The sequence below is a fragment of the Bombina bombina genome, chromosome 2, assembly GCF_027579735.1.
Source record: "Bombina bombina isolate aBomBom1 chromosome 2, aBomBom1.pri, whole genome shotgun sequence".
Taxonomy (NCBI): domain Eukaryota; kingdom Metazoa; phylum Chordata; class Amphibia; order Anura; family Bombinatoridae; genus Bombina; species Bombina bombina.
The window spans coordinates 1308498595-1308515923 of NC_069500.1; the positions used below are offsets into that span (position 1 = coordinate 1308498595).

At 40.8% G+C, this 17329-nt stretch overlaps 1 protein-coding gene across 1 annotated transcript in view; it reads left to right on the forward strand.

Moving 5' to 3' along the window:
• EVC (EvC ciliary complex subunit 1) overlaps window positions 1-17329 on the forward strand; it is a 561189-nt gene that overhangs the window by 360442 nt on the left and 183418 nt on the right. The window contains exons 9-10 of the mRNA XM_053700301.1: window positions 5123-5271; window positions 10007-10105. Coding sequence (XP_053556276.1) covers window positions 5123-5271; window positions 10007-10105 — 248 coding nt within the window. The remainder of the gene's footprint in view (window positions 1-5122; window positions 5272-10006; window positions 10106-17329) is intronic.

Genomic DNA, 17329 nt, shown 5'->3' on the forward strand with positions numbered 1-17329 from the left:
TCTTTGTGGTTTCCAAAAAGGAGGAAACTTTCTATCCCATTCTAGACCTATAGTGCCTCAACAAATTCCTCAGGGTTCCGTCCCTTAAGATAGAAACGATTTGTTCCATTCTTCCATTGGTTCAGATCAGTTCATGACGACCATAGTCCTGAAGGATGCGTATCTACATGTTCCCATCTCAGGGATCATCACCAGTTTATAAGGTTTGCCTTTTTGGACAAGCATTTCCAGTTTGTTGCACTTCTGTTTGGTCTTGCCACGACACCCAGAATATTCACAAAGATCTGGGGCTCTACTGGCAGTGATTAGATCTCAGGGAATTGCTGTGGCGCCTTATCTAGACGACATTTTGGTTCAGGCGTCATCTTTTCAACTAGCAAAATCTCATACAGAGATATTGTTGTCTTTTCTATGTTCCCACTGGCGGAAAGTGAATATGGAAAGGAGTTCTCTATTTCCTGCCACAAGAGTATGTTTCCTAGGATCAATCATAGATTCCCTGTCCATGATAATTTTCCTGACGAATGTCAGAAAATCCAATCTTCTTGCCTGTCTCTCTCCAGTCTGCGATTTGTCCATCAGTGGCTCAAAGCATGGAGGTGATTGGTCTGATTGTTGCTTCCATGGACATCATTCCTTTTGTCCGGTTCCATCTGCGACCTCTGCAACTTTGTGATAAATCTGAATGGTCTCCGTTCCATTGACTGAGCATGCAGAGGATAAATCTGGATCCCCTAACAAGAACCTTTCTCTCGTGGTGGATTTCGCAGGACCATCTGTCTCGGGACACTTGCTTCCGGAGACCTTCCTGGGTGATTGTGACTGCGGACTCCAGCCTGTTAGGCTGGGGAGCTGTTTGGGGTTCTCTAAAAGCTCAGGGCCTGTGGTCTCGGGAAGAGTCTTCTCTTCCCATAAATATCTTGGAGTTGAGAGCAATCTTCAATGCCTTGACAGATTGGCCTCAGTTATCTTTAGTCCGGTTTATCAGATTCTAGTCGGACAACATCACCTGTGTCTTACATCAACCACTAGGGAGGAACTTGGAGTTCCTTGGCCATGAAGGAGGTGACTCGCATTCTGCAGTGAGTGGAAGCTCACGATTGTCTTTTATCTGCCATCCACATTCCAGGAGTGGACAATTGGGAGGCGGATTTTCTAAGCAGACAGACTTTTCATCCCGGGGAGTGGGCACTCCATCCGGAAGTGTTCTCAAGGATAACCCTCAGGTGAGGGTTCCGGATTTGGATCTGATGGCGTCTCATCAAAACGCCAAGCTTCCAAAGTACGGTTCAAGTTCTAGAGATTCTCAGGCCGCTCTGATAGATGCCTTGGCGGTTCCTTGTGATTTCGGACTAGCATACCGGTTTCCTTCATTTGCTCTCCTTCCACAAGTTATTGCTCGTATCAAGCAGGAGAGAGTGTGATTCTAATAGCTCCTGCCTGGCCTCGCAGGATCTGGTTTGTCGATCTGGTGAAGATGTCATCTCTTCCACCTTGGAGGATCTTCTAATTCATTCTCTGAAGCTGACTGCTTGGAGATTGAATGCCTAGCCCTGTCTAGACGTGGTTTTTCGGAAGCGGTCATTGATACTATGCTTCAAGCCTGTTACTCGCATGATTAACCATAAGATTTGGCGTAAATACCTTTTTTGGTGTGTTTTTTCTGGAGTCGGGTGAGAATTTCCAGAATTTTATTGTTTCTTCAGGATGGCCTGGTGAAAGGTTTGTCAGTCAGTACTCTGATAGGTCAGATTTCTGCACTGTCTATTCTTTTGCACAAACATCTGGCAGATTTTCCAGATGTTCAAGCTTTTTTACATGCCCTGGTCAGATTTAAGCCTCTGTTTAAACCTGTTTCTCCTCCTTGGAGTCTTAACCTAGTTCTTAAAGTTTTGCAGCAGGTTTGAGCAGATGCATGTTGTTGATTTAAAGTTGTTATCTTGGAAGGTTCTGTTTCTCCTTGCTATTTCTTCCGCTCGCAGAGTTTCTGAGCTTTCAGCTCTGCAGTGTGATTCCCTATACCTTATTTATCATGCAGATAAGGCGGTCCTTCGTACTAAATTGGGGTTTCTCCCTAAGGTGGTGTTGGATCGAAACATTAATCAGGAAATTGTTGTTCCTTCTTTTTGTCCTAATCCTTCTTCTCATAAGAAACACCTCTTGCAGAATTTGGATGTTGTGCTCTAAAATTTTACCTACAAGCTACCAAAGATTTTCACCAATTTTCTGCCCTGTTTGTTGTTTTCTCTGGAAAGTGTAAGGGTCAGAAGGCCACTTCTACTACTCTTTCCCTCTGGTTAAGAAGTATGATTCGTTTTGCTTATGAGACTGCTGGACAGCAGCCTCCTCCTGAGAGAATTATGGCTCATTCCACTAGGGCTGTCTCCTCATCTTGGGCTTTCAAAAATGAAGCTTCTGTGGAACAGATTTCCAAGGCAGCAACATGATCCTCTTTGCATACCTTTTCCAAATTCTACAAACTTGATACTTTTGCCTCGGCTGAGGCCTCTTTTGGGAGAAAGGTTCTTCAAGCGGTGGTGCCTTCTGTTTAGGTCCTCCTGCCTTTTTCTCCCTACCTGTTCATTCCGTGTCCTTTAACTTGGGTATTGGTTCCCACTGGAATGATGTTGTGGGCTCTCCATGCCATAGGAAAGAAAACAAAATGTATGCTTACCTGATACATTTCTTTCTTTCCGGGCACGGAGAGTCCACGACCCCGTCCTCTCTTTAAGTTATAATTCGGCATTTTATTTGAGTTAACCTCAGGCACCTCTATACTCCATTTTTCCATTTTCCTTTGGCTGAATAACTGGGGATTATAGGTAAGGGAAGTTACACTTAACAGCTTTGCTGGGGTGCTCTTTGCCTCCTCTTACTGGCCAGGAGTTGAATATCCCACTAGTAATTGGACCCTAGATAGCTATTTGTTTAATTCCTACAAAGGGGTTAAACACGTAGATACAGTCTCCCAAGCAATAAGCAGTTGGAGAGTGGCTGAGTCTTATAACTGCTGCTCCTTATTGGCAGCAGACCGGTCATGTCTTGCTGGGTAAGTAATACAAAAGCTAGCGAGAGCATGCAATAAGAGTGTCCCTTTAAACAAAAAAAGTTTGTTTTTTTGTCAGGTTAGGGCATTGATTTTTTTTTAATTATACAAAAAAAATATTATATATTTGTAAAATAGTTACTCTGTTTTAGGTGCAACAAAGTAATATTCCTGTACCGATAGTATCCAGTGTTCCTTTAAGTTTTAAATTTGTATAAATTTCAGATTTGAATATATTTGAATATATTTAAATGCATCTAGAGACTGTAGATAAATCTTCATTAATTAACTATAAAGTTAGAAATACATACAAAAAGAGAAGCGCTCTACCAGGAACGAACAAAAGCTCAATAGCTGGTTCTATGACAAGTTACCACCTAGGAGCAGCCCCTTTTAGCCCAATTGTGCTTTTTTCAGAGGAGAACTTTCCTGTCTGATGCTGCCTAACAATTCAGTCCAGGCCTGAAATACCAGGCAATTCTCCTCTGAACAAGAAACACGGCAACCCCAGACGATAGTTATGGACTTCTTTGGGCCTCGTCAGTGAGGTGCAGCCATATTCCTCTAAGCACACTAGGCAAGGAGGCTGAAACATATTTCATTGATGGACTGACCTTGTTAAGCGGGATCAGACTAATATAAAACAGGAAGTTCTCCTCTATGAAAAGCACAATCAGGCTAAAAGAGGCTACGCGTAGGTGGTAACTTACCATAGAACAAGCTACTGAGCTGTTGTTTGTTCCTACTAAAGTTCTTCTCTCTCTCTCTAGCACTCAACTTGCCGATATAAAATATGACCGTTCAGCTTGGTTGTTGATGCCAGACTGCTGGGTTTCCCCTGGTATCCGAGTGTTAGTCTATTCGCATTTTCCAATTCTCACACAACTTGGCTCTGGTGCTTCCTTATTTATTTATTTATTTTTTGCTAGGTATGTGGAGTAAGCAGCTGTGATTGATTAGAAAACAAAGCTAAAATGAATGATATTTTTTTCAATGATTTTTATAGCGAAAAATAAATGTCCTCATCTGTTTTTATGTAACTTAGTTAAAGGGATAGGAAAGTCAAAATTAAATTTGCAGGATTTGGGTAGAGCATGTCATTTTAAGATACTTTTAAATTATCGTCTATTTTCAGATGTGCTTTGTTCTCTTGGTATCCTTTGTTGAAAAATAATATGCACATATCCTTCACTACTAGGAGCTAGCTGGTGATTGGTACCTGCACACATTTGTCCCTTGTGATTGGCTCACTAGATGCATTTAGCTAGCTCCCGTTAGGGAATTGCTGCTCCTTCAGCAAAAGAAAACAAGAAAAAGAAGCCAATTTGATAGTAGAAATAAATTGGAAAGTTGTTTAAAATTATGTGTTTTATCTGATTCGTGAATGAAATTTGGGGTTTCATGCCGCTTAAATGTTATTGATTTTGATTCAGTATTTACTCACTGCTTTTGATAGCAAAGCTTCTAGTCAGAACTGAAATGCTCACATATTAATTTCAGTTCTGAATAGAAGAATGTTCTGCTCTTACATAACCAAAATGACTTCTAATTAAACCTATTGCTGTTTAACTGATGCATCTGTATTCATATAACACTTGTCAGTGACTTGTATCAATATCATTTTGTTAAAGGGCCTGTATAGTAGAAAAGTTACATGCTTTAACTTGTTAGAGTATGTCATTTTATCTCTAGTGACTTTTCAACTCAATGTGTTTAACACCTACAAGATTTTAAACACAAAGGTAAAGTATCAATCAGGAGCCACAGAGAACTGCTGTTCCCAACAGCTGATTGGCTCACCTCCAGTTTCGGCTTGGGATCAGCATTTCTCTGTAGCTCCTAAGCTGTGGAGGATTGCTAGAGATAAAATTGCATGCGCAAACAAATTAGAGCATGTAATTCATCCACTATATCGGTCGTTTAAAGAAAATCTATGTATATAATTGAAATCCAGAACTTAAATTGTGTTTACAATTATCATCAAGCTTTGTTTGCAAATTCCATAATGCTGTCTTAGACTTTGGGACTTTCAGTACAAAAATAAATATTAATTGTGAATTCATTTTATTTGTTTAGACTGTCTACGGCAGACAAAATTGTTGGTATCCAAACATTTGGAAAATCGCGTTAAACTTGTAGAGAGCCTCAGGAATATGCAGAAAGAAGAGGAACTGACTTTCCTACAGAAGGCTCAAGGCACTTCAGATGCTAATAGTTTTATAAAGGTATCATTTAAATACTCATGTTCCCTGGCATGCCGTGTCTGATGGTGTGTAGCCTGTAATAGTTTTATAAAGGTATCATTTAAATACTCATGTTCCCTGGCATGCCATGTCAGATGGCGTGTAGCCTGTAATAGTTTTATAAACGTATCATTTAAATACCCATGTGCTGTAGCATGCCTTGTCAGATAATGTATAGCCTGTAATAGTTTTATAAAGGTATCATTTAAATACTCATGTGCTGTAGCATGCCTTGTCAGATAATGTATAGCCTGTAATAGTTTTATAAAGGTATCATTTAAATACCCATGTGCTGTAGCATGCCTTGTCAGATAATGTATAGCCTGTAATAGTTTTATAAAGGTATCATTTAAATACCCATGTGCTGTGGCATGCCTTGTCAGATAATGTATAGCCTGTAATAGTTTTATAAAGGTATCATTTAAATACCCATGTGCTGTGGCATGCCTTGTCAGATAGTGTGTAGCCTGTAATAGTTTTATAAACGTATCATTTAAATACCCATGTGCTGTAGCATGCCGTGTCAGATAGTGCGTAGCCTGTAATAGTTTTATAAACGTATCATTTAAATACCCATGTGCTGTAGCATGCCGTGTCAGATAGTGCGTAGCCTGTAATAGTTTTATAAACGTATCATTTAAATACCCATGTGCTGTGACATGCTGGTCAGATAGTGCGTAGCCTGTAATAGTTTTATAAACGTATCATTTAAATACTCATGTTCCCTGGCATGCCGTGTCTGATGGTGTGTAGCCTGTAATAGTTTTATAAAGGTATCATTTAAATACTCATGTTCCCTGGCATGCCCTGTCAGATAGTGTGTAGCCTGTAATAGGTTTATAAAGGTATCATTTAAATACCCATGTGCTGTAGCATGCCTTGTCAGATAATGTATAGCCTGTAATAGTTTTATAAAGGTATTATTTAAATACCCGTGTGCTGTAGCATGCCCTGTCAGATGGTGTGTAGCCTGTAATAGTTTTATAAAGGTATCATTTAAATACCCGTGTGCTGTAGCATGCCCTGTCAGATGGTGTGTAGCCTGTAATAGTTTTATAAAGGTATCATTTAAATACCCGTGTGCTGTAGCATGCCCTGTCAGATGGTGTGTAGCCTGTAATAGTTTTATAAAGGTATCATTTAAATACCCATGTGCTGTAGCATGCCTTGTCAGATAATGTATAGCCTGTAATAGTTTTATAAAGGTATCATTTAAAAAACCTGTGTGCTGTGACATGCTGTGTCTGATGGTGTGTACCCTGTAATAGTTTTATAAAGGTATCATTTAAATACCCATGTGCTGTAGCATGCTGTGTCTGATGGTGTGTAGCCTGTAATAGTTTTATAAAGGTTTCATTTAAATACTCATGTGCTGTAGCATGCCCTGTCAGATAGTGCGTAGCCTGAAATAGTTTTATAAAGGTATCATTTAAATACCCATGTGCTGTGACATGCCTTGTCAGATAGTGTGTAGCCTGTAATAGTTTTATAAAGGTATCATTTAAATACCCATGTGCTGTAGCATGCCTTGTCAGATAGTGTGTAGCCTGTAATAGTTTTATAAAGGTATCATTTAAATACCCATGTGCTGTAGCATGCCCTGTCAGATAGTGTGTAGCCTGTAATAGTTTTATAAAGGTATCATTTAAATACCCATGTGCTGTAGCATGCCGTGTCAGATAGTGTGTAGCCTGTAATAGTTTTATAAAGGTATCATTTAACCCCTTAATGACCACAATGTACCCTGTATTTCACTGGTCGTTAACGGTTTTTTCAGGACATAATAGCACAAGTCTAGCAAGAACACGCTATTAATGCCCTCCCTCCAGAAGGCTTTGTGGAATAGAGCAGTTGCAACGCTGGTGGCAAGACCACGCTATAAAACAATCAAGTCCCAGAAAAAGGCCAGCGACATACAGGGTACGTCGCTGGTCCTTAAGGGGTTAAATACCCATCTGCTGTAGCATGCCTTGTCAGATAGTGTGTAGCCTGTAATAGTTTTATAAAGGTATTATTTAAATACTCATGTTCCCTGGCATGCCCTGTCAGATAGTGCGTAGCCTGTAATAGTTTTATAAAGGTATCATTTAAATACCCATGTGCTGTAGCATGCCTTGTCAGATATTGTGTAGCCTGTTATAGTTTTATAAAGGTATCATTTAAATACCCATGTGCTGTAGCATGCCCTGTCAGATAGTGTGTAGCCTGTAATAGTTTTATAAAGGTATCATTTAAATACCCATGTGCTGTAGCATGCCCTGTCAGATAGTGCGTAGCCTGTAATAGTTTTATAAAGGTATCATTTAAATACCCATGTGCTGTAGCATGCCTTGTCAGATAATGTATAGCCTGTAATAGTTTTATAAAGGTATCATTTAAATACCCATGTGCTGTAGCATGCCTTGTCAGATAATGTATAGCCTGTAATAGTTTTATAAAGGTATCATTTAAATACCCATGTGCTGTAGCATGCCTTGTCAGATAGTGTATAGCCTGTAATAGTTTTATAAAGGTATCATTTAAATACCCATGTGCTGTAGCATGCCCTGTCAGTGTGTAGCCTGTAATAGTTTTATAAAGGTATCATTTAAATACCCATGTGCTGTAGCATGCCCTGTCAGATAGTGTGTAGCCTGTAATAGTTTTATAAAGGTTTCATTTAAATACCCATGTGCGGTAGCATGCTGTGTCTGATGGTGTGTAGCCTGTAATAGTTTTATAAAGGTATTATTTAAATACCCATGTGCTGTAGCATGCCCTGTCAGATAGTGTGTAGCCTGTAATAGTTTTATAAAGGTATCATTTAAATACCCATGTGCTGTAGCATGCTGTGTCTGATGGTGTGTAGCCTGTAATAGTTTTATAAAGGTTTCATTTAAATACCCATGTGCTGTAGCATGCCGTGTCAGATACTGTGTAGCCTGTAATAGTTTTATAAAGGTTTCATTTAAATACCCATGTGCGGTAGCATGCCCTGTCAGATAGTGTGTAGCCTGTAATAGTTTTATAAAGGTATCATTTAAATACCCATGTGCTGTGACATGCTGTGTCTGATGGTGTGTAGCCTGTAATAGTTTTATAAACATATTTAAATACCCATGTGCTGTAGCATGCCGTGTCAGATAGTGTATAGCCTGTAATAGTTTTATAAAGGTATCATTTAAATACCCATGTGCTGTGACATGCTGGTCAGATAGTGCGTAGCCTGTAATAGTTTTATAAAGGTATCATTTAAATACCCATGTGCTGTAGCATGCCCTGTCAGATAGTGCGTAGCCTGTAATAGTTTTATAAAGGTATCATTTAAATACTCATATGCTGTGGCATGCCCTGTCAGATAGTCCGTAGCCTGTAATAGTTTTATAAAGGTATCATTTAAATACCCATCTGCTGTAGCATGCCTTGTCAGATGGTGTGTAGCCTGTAATAGTTTTATAAAGGTATCATTTAAATACCCATGTGCTGTAGCATGCCTTGTCAGATAATGTATAGCCTGTAATAGTTTTATAAAGGTATCATTTAAAAAACCTGTGTGCTGTGACATGCTGTGTCTGATGGTGTGTAGCCTGTAATAGTTTTATAAAGGTATCATTTAAATACCCATGTGCTGTAGCATGCTGTGTCTGATGGTGTGTAGCCTGTAATAGTTTTATAAAGGTTTCATTTAAATACTCATGTGCTGTAGCATGCCCTGTCAGATAGTGCGTAGCCTGAAATAGTTTTATAAAGGTATCATTTAAATACCCATGTGCTGTGACATGCCTTGTCAGATAGTGTGTAGCCTGTAATAGTTTTATAAAGGTATCATTTAAATACCCATGTGCTGTAGCATGCCTTGTCAGATATTGTGTAGCCTGTTATAGTTTTATAAAGGTATCATTTAAATACCCATGTGCTGTAGCATGCCCTGTCAGATAGTGTGTAGCCTGTAATAGTTTTATAAAGGTATCATTTAAATACTCATGTTCCCTGGCATGCCCTGTCAGATAGTGCGTAGCCTGTAATAGTTTTATAAAGGTATCATTTAAATACCCATGTGCTGTAGCATGCCTTGTCAGATATTGTGTAGCCTGTTATAGTTTTATAAAGGTATCATTTAAATACCCATGTGCTGTAGCATGCCCTGTCAGATAGTGCGTAGCCTGTAATAGTTTTATAAAGGTATCATTTAAATACTCATGTGCTGTAGCATGCCCTGTCAGATAGTGCGTAGCCTGTAATAGTTTTATAAAGGTATCATTTAAATACCCATGTGCTGTAGCATGCCCTGTCAGATAGTGCGTAGCCTGTAATAGTTTTATAAAGGTTTCATTTAAATACCCATGTGCTGTAGCATGCCTTGTCAGATAGTGTATAGCCTGTAATAGTTTTATAAAGGTATCATTTAAATACCCATGTGCTGTAGCATGCCTTGTCAGATAGTGTATAGCCTGTAATAGTTTTATAAAGGTATTATTTAAATACCCATGTGCTGTGACATGCTGGTCAGATAGTGCGTAGCCTGTAATAGTTTTATAAAGGTATCATTTAAATACCCATGTGCTGTAGCATGCCTTGTCAGATAGTGCGTAGCCTGTAATAGTTTTATAAAGGTATCATTTAAATACCCATGTGCTGTGGCATGCCCTGTCAGATAGTGTGTAGCCTGTAATAGTTTTATAAAGGTTTCATTTAAATACCCATGTGCCTGCACTACCCATCTCTTTGGTTTATCTAGGAGTACCACAAACTGCTAGAAAAGCAAAAGGAATTTAGCTGTGACTTAGAAGATGAAGAAGATTGCAAAGTCATTGACGATGTTGCTGATCTCTCTAAGGTACTATATCTATTTTGACATTTACTTAAATGTAACCTTATCAGCTATTTAAATGTTTCATGTCTGACCATTATCCACATAATCCATAAAAAAAAAAATCTTTTTTATATATTTATTTTAAGTTTCTGTGTAAAAGATCAACCATTTTACAATAAGAACTCTTATACTATTCAGCCTGGAAATTTTTTAATTGGATTGTATCAACCGTTCAAAACGTCCTTTTCTTCTGTTATGTGTGATCAGTCCACGGGTCATCATTACTTCTGGGATATAACTCCTCCCCAACAGGAAATGCAAGAGGATTCACCCAGCAGAGCTGCATATAGCTCCTCCCCTCTACGTCAGTCCCAGTCATTCTCTTGCACCCAACGACTAGATAGGATGTGTGAGAGGACTATGGTGATTATACTTAGTTTTTATGACTTCAATCAAAAGTTTGTTATTTTAAAATAGCACCGGAGCGTGTTATTACTTCTCTGGCAGAGTTTGAGGAAGAATCTGACAGAGATTTTTTACTATGATTTTAACCGGAGTCGTTAAGATCATATTGCTGTTCTCGACCATCTGAGGGAGGTAAAGGCTTCAGATCAGGGGACAGCGGGCAGATGAATCTGCATTGAGGTATGTGGCAGTTTTTATTTTCTGAATGGAATTGATGAGAAAAGCCTGCCATACCGTTAAAATGACATGTATGTATACACTTCAGTATTCTGGGGATGGTATTTCACCGGAACTACTGTGTTAAGGTCACTAATCCTTTTAATAACTATTCTCATGTTAAACGTTTTTGCTGGAATGTAGAATCGTTTACATTGCTGAGGTACTGTGTGAATAAATGTTTGGGCATTATTTTCCACTTGGCAGTTTTTTGCTTTAATTGTGACAGTTTCGTTTCTCTTCACTGCTGTGTGGGAGAGGGAGGGGCCGTTTTTGGCGCTCTTTGCTACGCATCAAAAAATTCCAGTCAGCTACTTTTATATGTCCTGCATGATCCGGTTCATCTCTGACAGATCTCAGGGGTCTTCAAACTTCTTTGAAGGGAGGTAAATTCTCTCAGCAGAGCTGTGAGAATTCTTATAGTGACTGTGTATAAAAAACGTTGTTTTGTTTTTCTTATGTACAAATTTAATTAGTGTTGTTTTTTACTAATGGGAACAAACCTTTGCTAAAAGTTGTGTTGTTTTAAAATTTGATGCAATAACTGTTTTTCAGTTCATTATTTCAACTGTCATTTAATCGTTAGTACCTCTTTGAGGCACAGTACGTTTTTTGCTAAAAAAGATTATAACCAAGTTGTAAGTTTTTTGCTAGTGTGTTAAACATGTCTGACTCAGAGGAAGATATCTGTGTCATTTGTTCCAATGCCAAGGTGGAGCCCAATAGAAATTTATGTACTAACTGTATTGATGCTACTTTAAATAAAAGTCAATCTGTACAATGTGAACAAATTTCACCAAACAGCGAGGGGAGAGTTATGCCGACTAACTCGCCTCACGCGACAGTACCTGCATCTCCCGCCCGGGAGGTGCGTGATATTTTGGCGCCTAGTACATCTGGGCGGCCATTACAGATAACATTACAAGATATGGCTACTGTTATGACTGAAGTTTTGTCTAAATTACCTGAACTAAGAGGCAAGCGTGATCACTCTGGGGTGAGAACAGAGTGCGCTGACAATGCTAGGGCCATGTCTGATACTGCGTCACAGCTCGCAGAGCATGAGGACGGAGAGCTTCATTCTGTGGGTGACGGTTCTGATCCAAACAGATTGGACTCAGATATTTCAAATTTTAAATTTAAATTGGAGAACCTCCGTGTACTACTAGGGGAGGTCTTAGCAGCTCTCAACGATTGTAACACTGTTGCAATACCAGAGAAACTGTGTAGGTTGGATAAATACTTTGCGGTACCGGCGAGTACTGACGTTTTTCCTATACCTAAGAGACTAACTGAAATTGTTACTAAGGAGTGGGATAGACCCGGTGTGCCGTTCTCACCCCCTCCAATATTTAGAAAGATGTTTCCAATAGACGCCACCACTCGGGACTTATGGCAAACGGTCCCCAAGGTGGAGGGAGCAGTTTCTACTTTAGCTAAGCGTACCACTATCCCGGTGGAGGATAGCTGTGCTTTCTCAGATCCAATGGATAAAAAATTAGAGGGTTACCTTAAGAAAATGTTTGTTCAACAAGGTTTTATATTACAACCCCTTGCATGTATCGCGCCGATTACGGCTGCGGCAGCATTTTGGATTGAGTCGCTTGAAGAGAACCTTAGTTCCTCTACGCTAGACGACATTACGGACAGGCTTAGAGTCCTTAAACTAGCTAATTCTTTCATTTCGGAGGCCGTAGTACATTTAACCAAACTTACGGCTAAGAACTCAGGATTCGCCATACAGGCACGCAGGGCACTGTGGCTAAAATCCTGGTCAGCTGATGTTACTTCTAAGTCCAAATTACTTAATATACCTTTCAAGGGGCAGTCCTTATTCGGGCCCGGTTTGAAAGAAATTATCGCTGACATTACGGGAGGTAAGGGCCACGCCCTACCTCAAGACAAGGCCAAAGCTAAGGCTAGACAGTCTAATTTTCGTCCCTTTCGGAATTTCAAAACAGGAGCAGCATCAACCTCCACTGCACCAAAACAGGAAGGAGCTGTTGCTCGTTACAGGCAAGGCTGGAAGCCTAACCAGTCCTGGAACAAAAGCAAGCAGGCCAGGAAACCTGCTGCTGCCCCAAAGACAGCATGAACCGAGAGCCCCCGATCCGGGACCGGATCTAGTAGGGGGCAGACTCTCTCTCTTCGCCCAGGCCTGGGCAAGAGATGTTCAGGATCCCTGGGCACTAGAGATCATATCTCAGGGATACCTTCTAGACTTCAAATTATCTCCCCCAAGAGGGAGATTTCATCTGTCAAGGTTGTCAACAAACCAGATAAAGAAAGAAGCGTTTCTACGCTGCGTACAAGATCTGTTAACAATGGGAGTGATCCATCCGGTTCCGTGGTCGGAACAAGGACAAGGGTTCTACTCAAACCTGTTTGTGGTTCCCAAAAAAGAGGGAACTTTCAGGCCAATCTTAGATTTAAAGACTCTAAACAAATTCCTAAGAGTTCCATCGTTCAAAATGGAAACTATTCGGACAATTTTACCCATGATCCAAGAGGGTCAGTACATGACCACAGTGGATTTAAAGGATGCTTACCTTCACATACCGATCCACAAAGATCATCACCGGTATCTAAGGTTTGCCTTCTTAGACAGGCACTACCAGTTTGTAGCTCTTCCATTCGGATTGGCTACGGCTCCAAGAATCTTCACAAAGGTTCTGGGTGCCCTTCTAGCGGTACTAAGACCGCGAGGGATTTCGGTAGCTCCGTACCTAGACGACATTCTAATACAAGCTTCAAGCTTTCAAACTGCCAAGTCTCATACAGAGTTAGTTCTGGCATTTCTAAGGTCGCATGGATGGAAAGTGAACGAAAAGAAGAGTTCTCTCTTTCCTCTCACAAGAGTTCCATTCTTGGGGACTCTTATAGATTCTGTAGAAATGAAGATTTACCTGACAGAAGACAGGTTAACAAAACTTCAAAATGCATGCCGCGTCCTTCATTCCATTCAACACCCGTCAGTAGCTCAATGCATGGAGGTGATCGGCTTAATGGTAGCGGCAATGGACATAGTACCTTTTGCACGCCTACACCTCAGACCGCTGCAACTATGCATGCTAAGTCAGTGGAATGGGGATTACTCAGATTTGTCCCCTACTCTGAATCTGAATCAAGAGACCAGAAATTCTCTTCTATGGTGGCTTCATCGGCCACACCTGTCCAGGGGAATGCCATTCAGCAGGCCAGACTGGACAATTGTAACAACAGACGCCAGCCTACTAGGTTGGGGCGCTGTCTGGAATTCTCTGAAGGCTCAGGGACTATGGAATCAGGAGGAGAGTCTCCTTCCAATAAACATTCTGGAATTGAGAGCAGTTCTCAATGCCCTTCTGGCTTGGCCCCAGTTAATAACTCGGGGGTTCATCAGGTTTCAGTCGGACAACATCACGACTGTAGCTTACATCAACCATCAGGGAGGGACAAGAAGCTCCCTAGCAATGATGGAAGTATCAAAGATAATTCGCTGGGCAGAGTCTCACTCTTGCCACCTGTCAGCAATCCACATCCCGGGAGTGGAGAACTGGGAGGCGGATTTCTTGAGTCGCCAGACTCTTCATCCGGGGGAGTGGGAACTTCATCCGGAGGTCTTTGCCCAAATACTTCGACGTTGGGGCAAACCAGAGATAGATCTCATGGCGTCTCGCCAGAACGCCAAACTTCCTCGCTACGGGTCCAGATCCAGGGATCCGGGAGCAGTTCTGATAGATGCTTTGACAGCACCTTGGAACTTCAGGATGGCTTATGTGTTTCCACCCTTCCCGCTGCTTCCTCGATTGATTGCCAAAATCAAACAGGAGAGAGCATCAGTAATTCTAATAGCACCTGCTTGGCCACGCAGGACTTGGTATGCAGATCTAGTGGACATGTCATCCTGTCCGCCTTGGTCTCTACCTCTGAGACAGGACCTTCTGATACAGGGTCCATTCAAACATCAAAATCTAACTTCTCTGAAGCTGACTGCTTGGAAATTGAACGCTTGATTTTATCAAAACGTGGTTTTTCTGAGTCGGTTATTGATACCCTGATTCAGGCTAGGAAGCCTGTTACCAGAAGGATTTACCATAAAATATGGCGGAAATACCTATACTGGTGCGAATCCAAAGGTTACTCCTGGAGTAAGGTTAGGATCGCTAGGATATTGTCTTTTCTACAAGAAGGTTTAGAAAAGGGTTTATCAGCTAGTTCATTAAAGGGACAGATTTCAGCTCTGTCCATCTTGTTACACAGACGTCTGTCAGAAAATCCAGACGTCCAGTCCTTTTGTCAGGCTTTAGCTAGGATCAAGCCTGTGTTTAAAGCTGTTGCTCCACCATGGAGTTTAAACTTAGTTCTTAACGTTTTACAGGGTGTTCCGTTTGAACCCCTTCATTCCATTGATATAAAAATGTTATCTTGGAAAGTTCTGTTTTTAATGGCTATTTCCTCGGCTCGAAGAGTCTCTGAGTTATCAGCCTTACATTGTGATTCCCCTTATCTGATTTTTCACTCAGACAAGGTAGTTCTGCGTACTAAACCTGGGTTCTTACCTAAGGTAGTCACTAACAGGAACATCAATCAAGAGATTGTTGTCCCATCCTTGTGTCCAAATCCTTCTTCAAAGAAGGAACGTCTTTTACACAATCTGGATGTAGTTCGTGCCCTCAAGTTCTACTTGCAGGCAACTAAAGATTTTCGCCAAACTTCTTCCTTGTTTGTCGTTTACTCTGGACAGAGGAGAGGTCAAAAAGCTTCTGCTACCTCTCTCTCTTTTTGGCTTCGTAGCATAATACGTTTAGCCTATGAGACTGCTGGACAGCAGCCTCCTGAAAGAATTACAGCTCACTCCACTAGAGCTGTGGCTTCCACTTGGGCCTTTAAGAATGAGGCCTCTGTTGAACAGATTTGCAAGGCTGCAACTTGGTCTTCGCTTCATACTTTTTCCAAATTTTACAAATTTGACACTTTTGCTTCTTCGGAGGCTATTTTTGGGAGAAAGGTTCTTCAGGCAGTGGTTCCTTCTGTATAATGAGCCTGCCTATCCCTCCCGTCATCCGTGTACTTTTGCTTTGGTATTGGTATCCCAGAAGTAATGATGACCCGTGGACTGATCACACATAACAGAAGAAAACATAATTTATGCTTACCTGATAAATTCCTTTCTTCTGTTGTGTGATCAGTCCACGGCCCGCCCTGTTTTAAGGCAGGTAAATATCTTTTAAATTATACTCCAGTCACCACTTCACCCTTGGTTACTCCTTTCTCGTTGTTTCTTGGTCGAATGACTGGGACTGACGTAGAGGGGAGGAGCTATATGCAGCTCTGCTGGGTGAATCCTCTTGCATTTCCTGTTGGGGAGGAGTTATATCCCAGAAGTAATGATGACCCGTGGACTGATCACACAACAGAAGAAAGGAATTTATCAGGTAAGCATAAATTATGTTTTTATTATGTTTAAGGTTTATAACGTGCTGATGGAATGGGTCATTGGTTTTATATTGTTAACCTGCACCTCTGATCTTCCTGAGTGATGGCTAAGGGAGCGTTTGTGTCAGGGCTGGTTAGTTGGGCGTCTTGTATTCAGTAAAATCCGTGTAAATGAAAAAAAGAGTGAGCTTTCTCTTGTTAAGTGTATCCAGTCCACGGATCATCCATTACTTGTGGGATATTCTCCTTCCCAACAGGAAGTTGCAAGAGGATCACCCACAGCAGAGCTGCTATATAGCTCCTCCCCTCACTGCCATATCCAGTCATTCTCTTGCAACTCTCAACAAAGATGGAGGTAGTAAGAGGAGAGTGGTGTATTATAGTTAGTTTTTTTTCTTCAATCAAAAGTTTGTTATTTTTAAATGGTACCGGAGTGTACTATTTTAACTCAGGCAGCATTAGAAGAAGAATCTGCCCGCGTTTTCTATGATCTTAGCAGAAGTAACTAAGATCCACTGCCGTTCTCACATATTCTGAGGAGTGAGGTAACTTCAGAGGGGGAATGGCGTGCAGGTTATCCTGCAACAAGGTATGTGCAGTTAACATATTTCTAGGGATGGAATTTGCTAGAAAAATGCTGCTGATACCGGATTAATGTAAGTTAAGCCTAAATACAGTGATTTAATAGCGACTGGTATCAGGCTTATTACCAGAGATACATACTCTTATAAAAGTGCAATATAAAACGTTTGCTGGCATGTTTAATCGTTTTTATATATGCTTGGTGATAAAACTTATTGGGGCCTAGTTTTTTTCCACATGGCTGGCTTGATTTTTGCCTAGAAACAGTTTCCTGAGGCTTTCCACTGTTGTAATATGAGTGGGAGGGGCCTATTTTAGCGCTTTTCTGCGCAGCTAAAATTACAGACAGAGACATTCAGCTTCCCTCTGCATGATACAGGACATCTCTGAAGGGCTCAAAAGGCTTCAAAAGTCGTGTTTGAGGAGGGTAACAACCACAGTAGACCTGTGGCAGTTGTTGTGACTAATTTTAAAAACGTTTTTTTCATTTATTATTCCGTTTTTGGTATTAAGGTGTTAATCATCCATTTGCAAGTGGGTGCAATGCTCTGCTAACTTGTTACATAC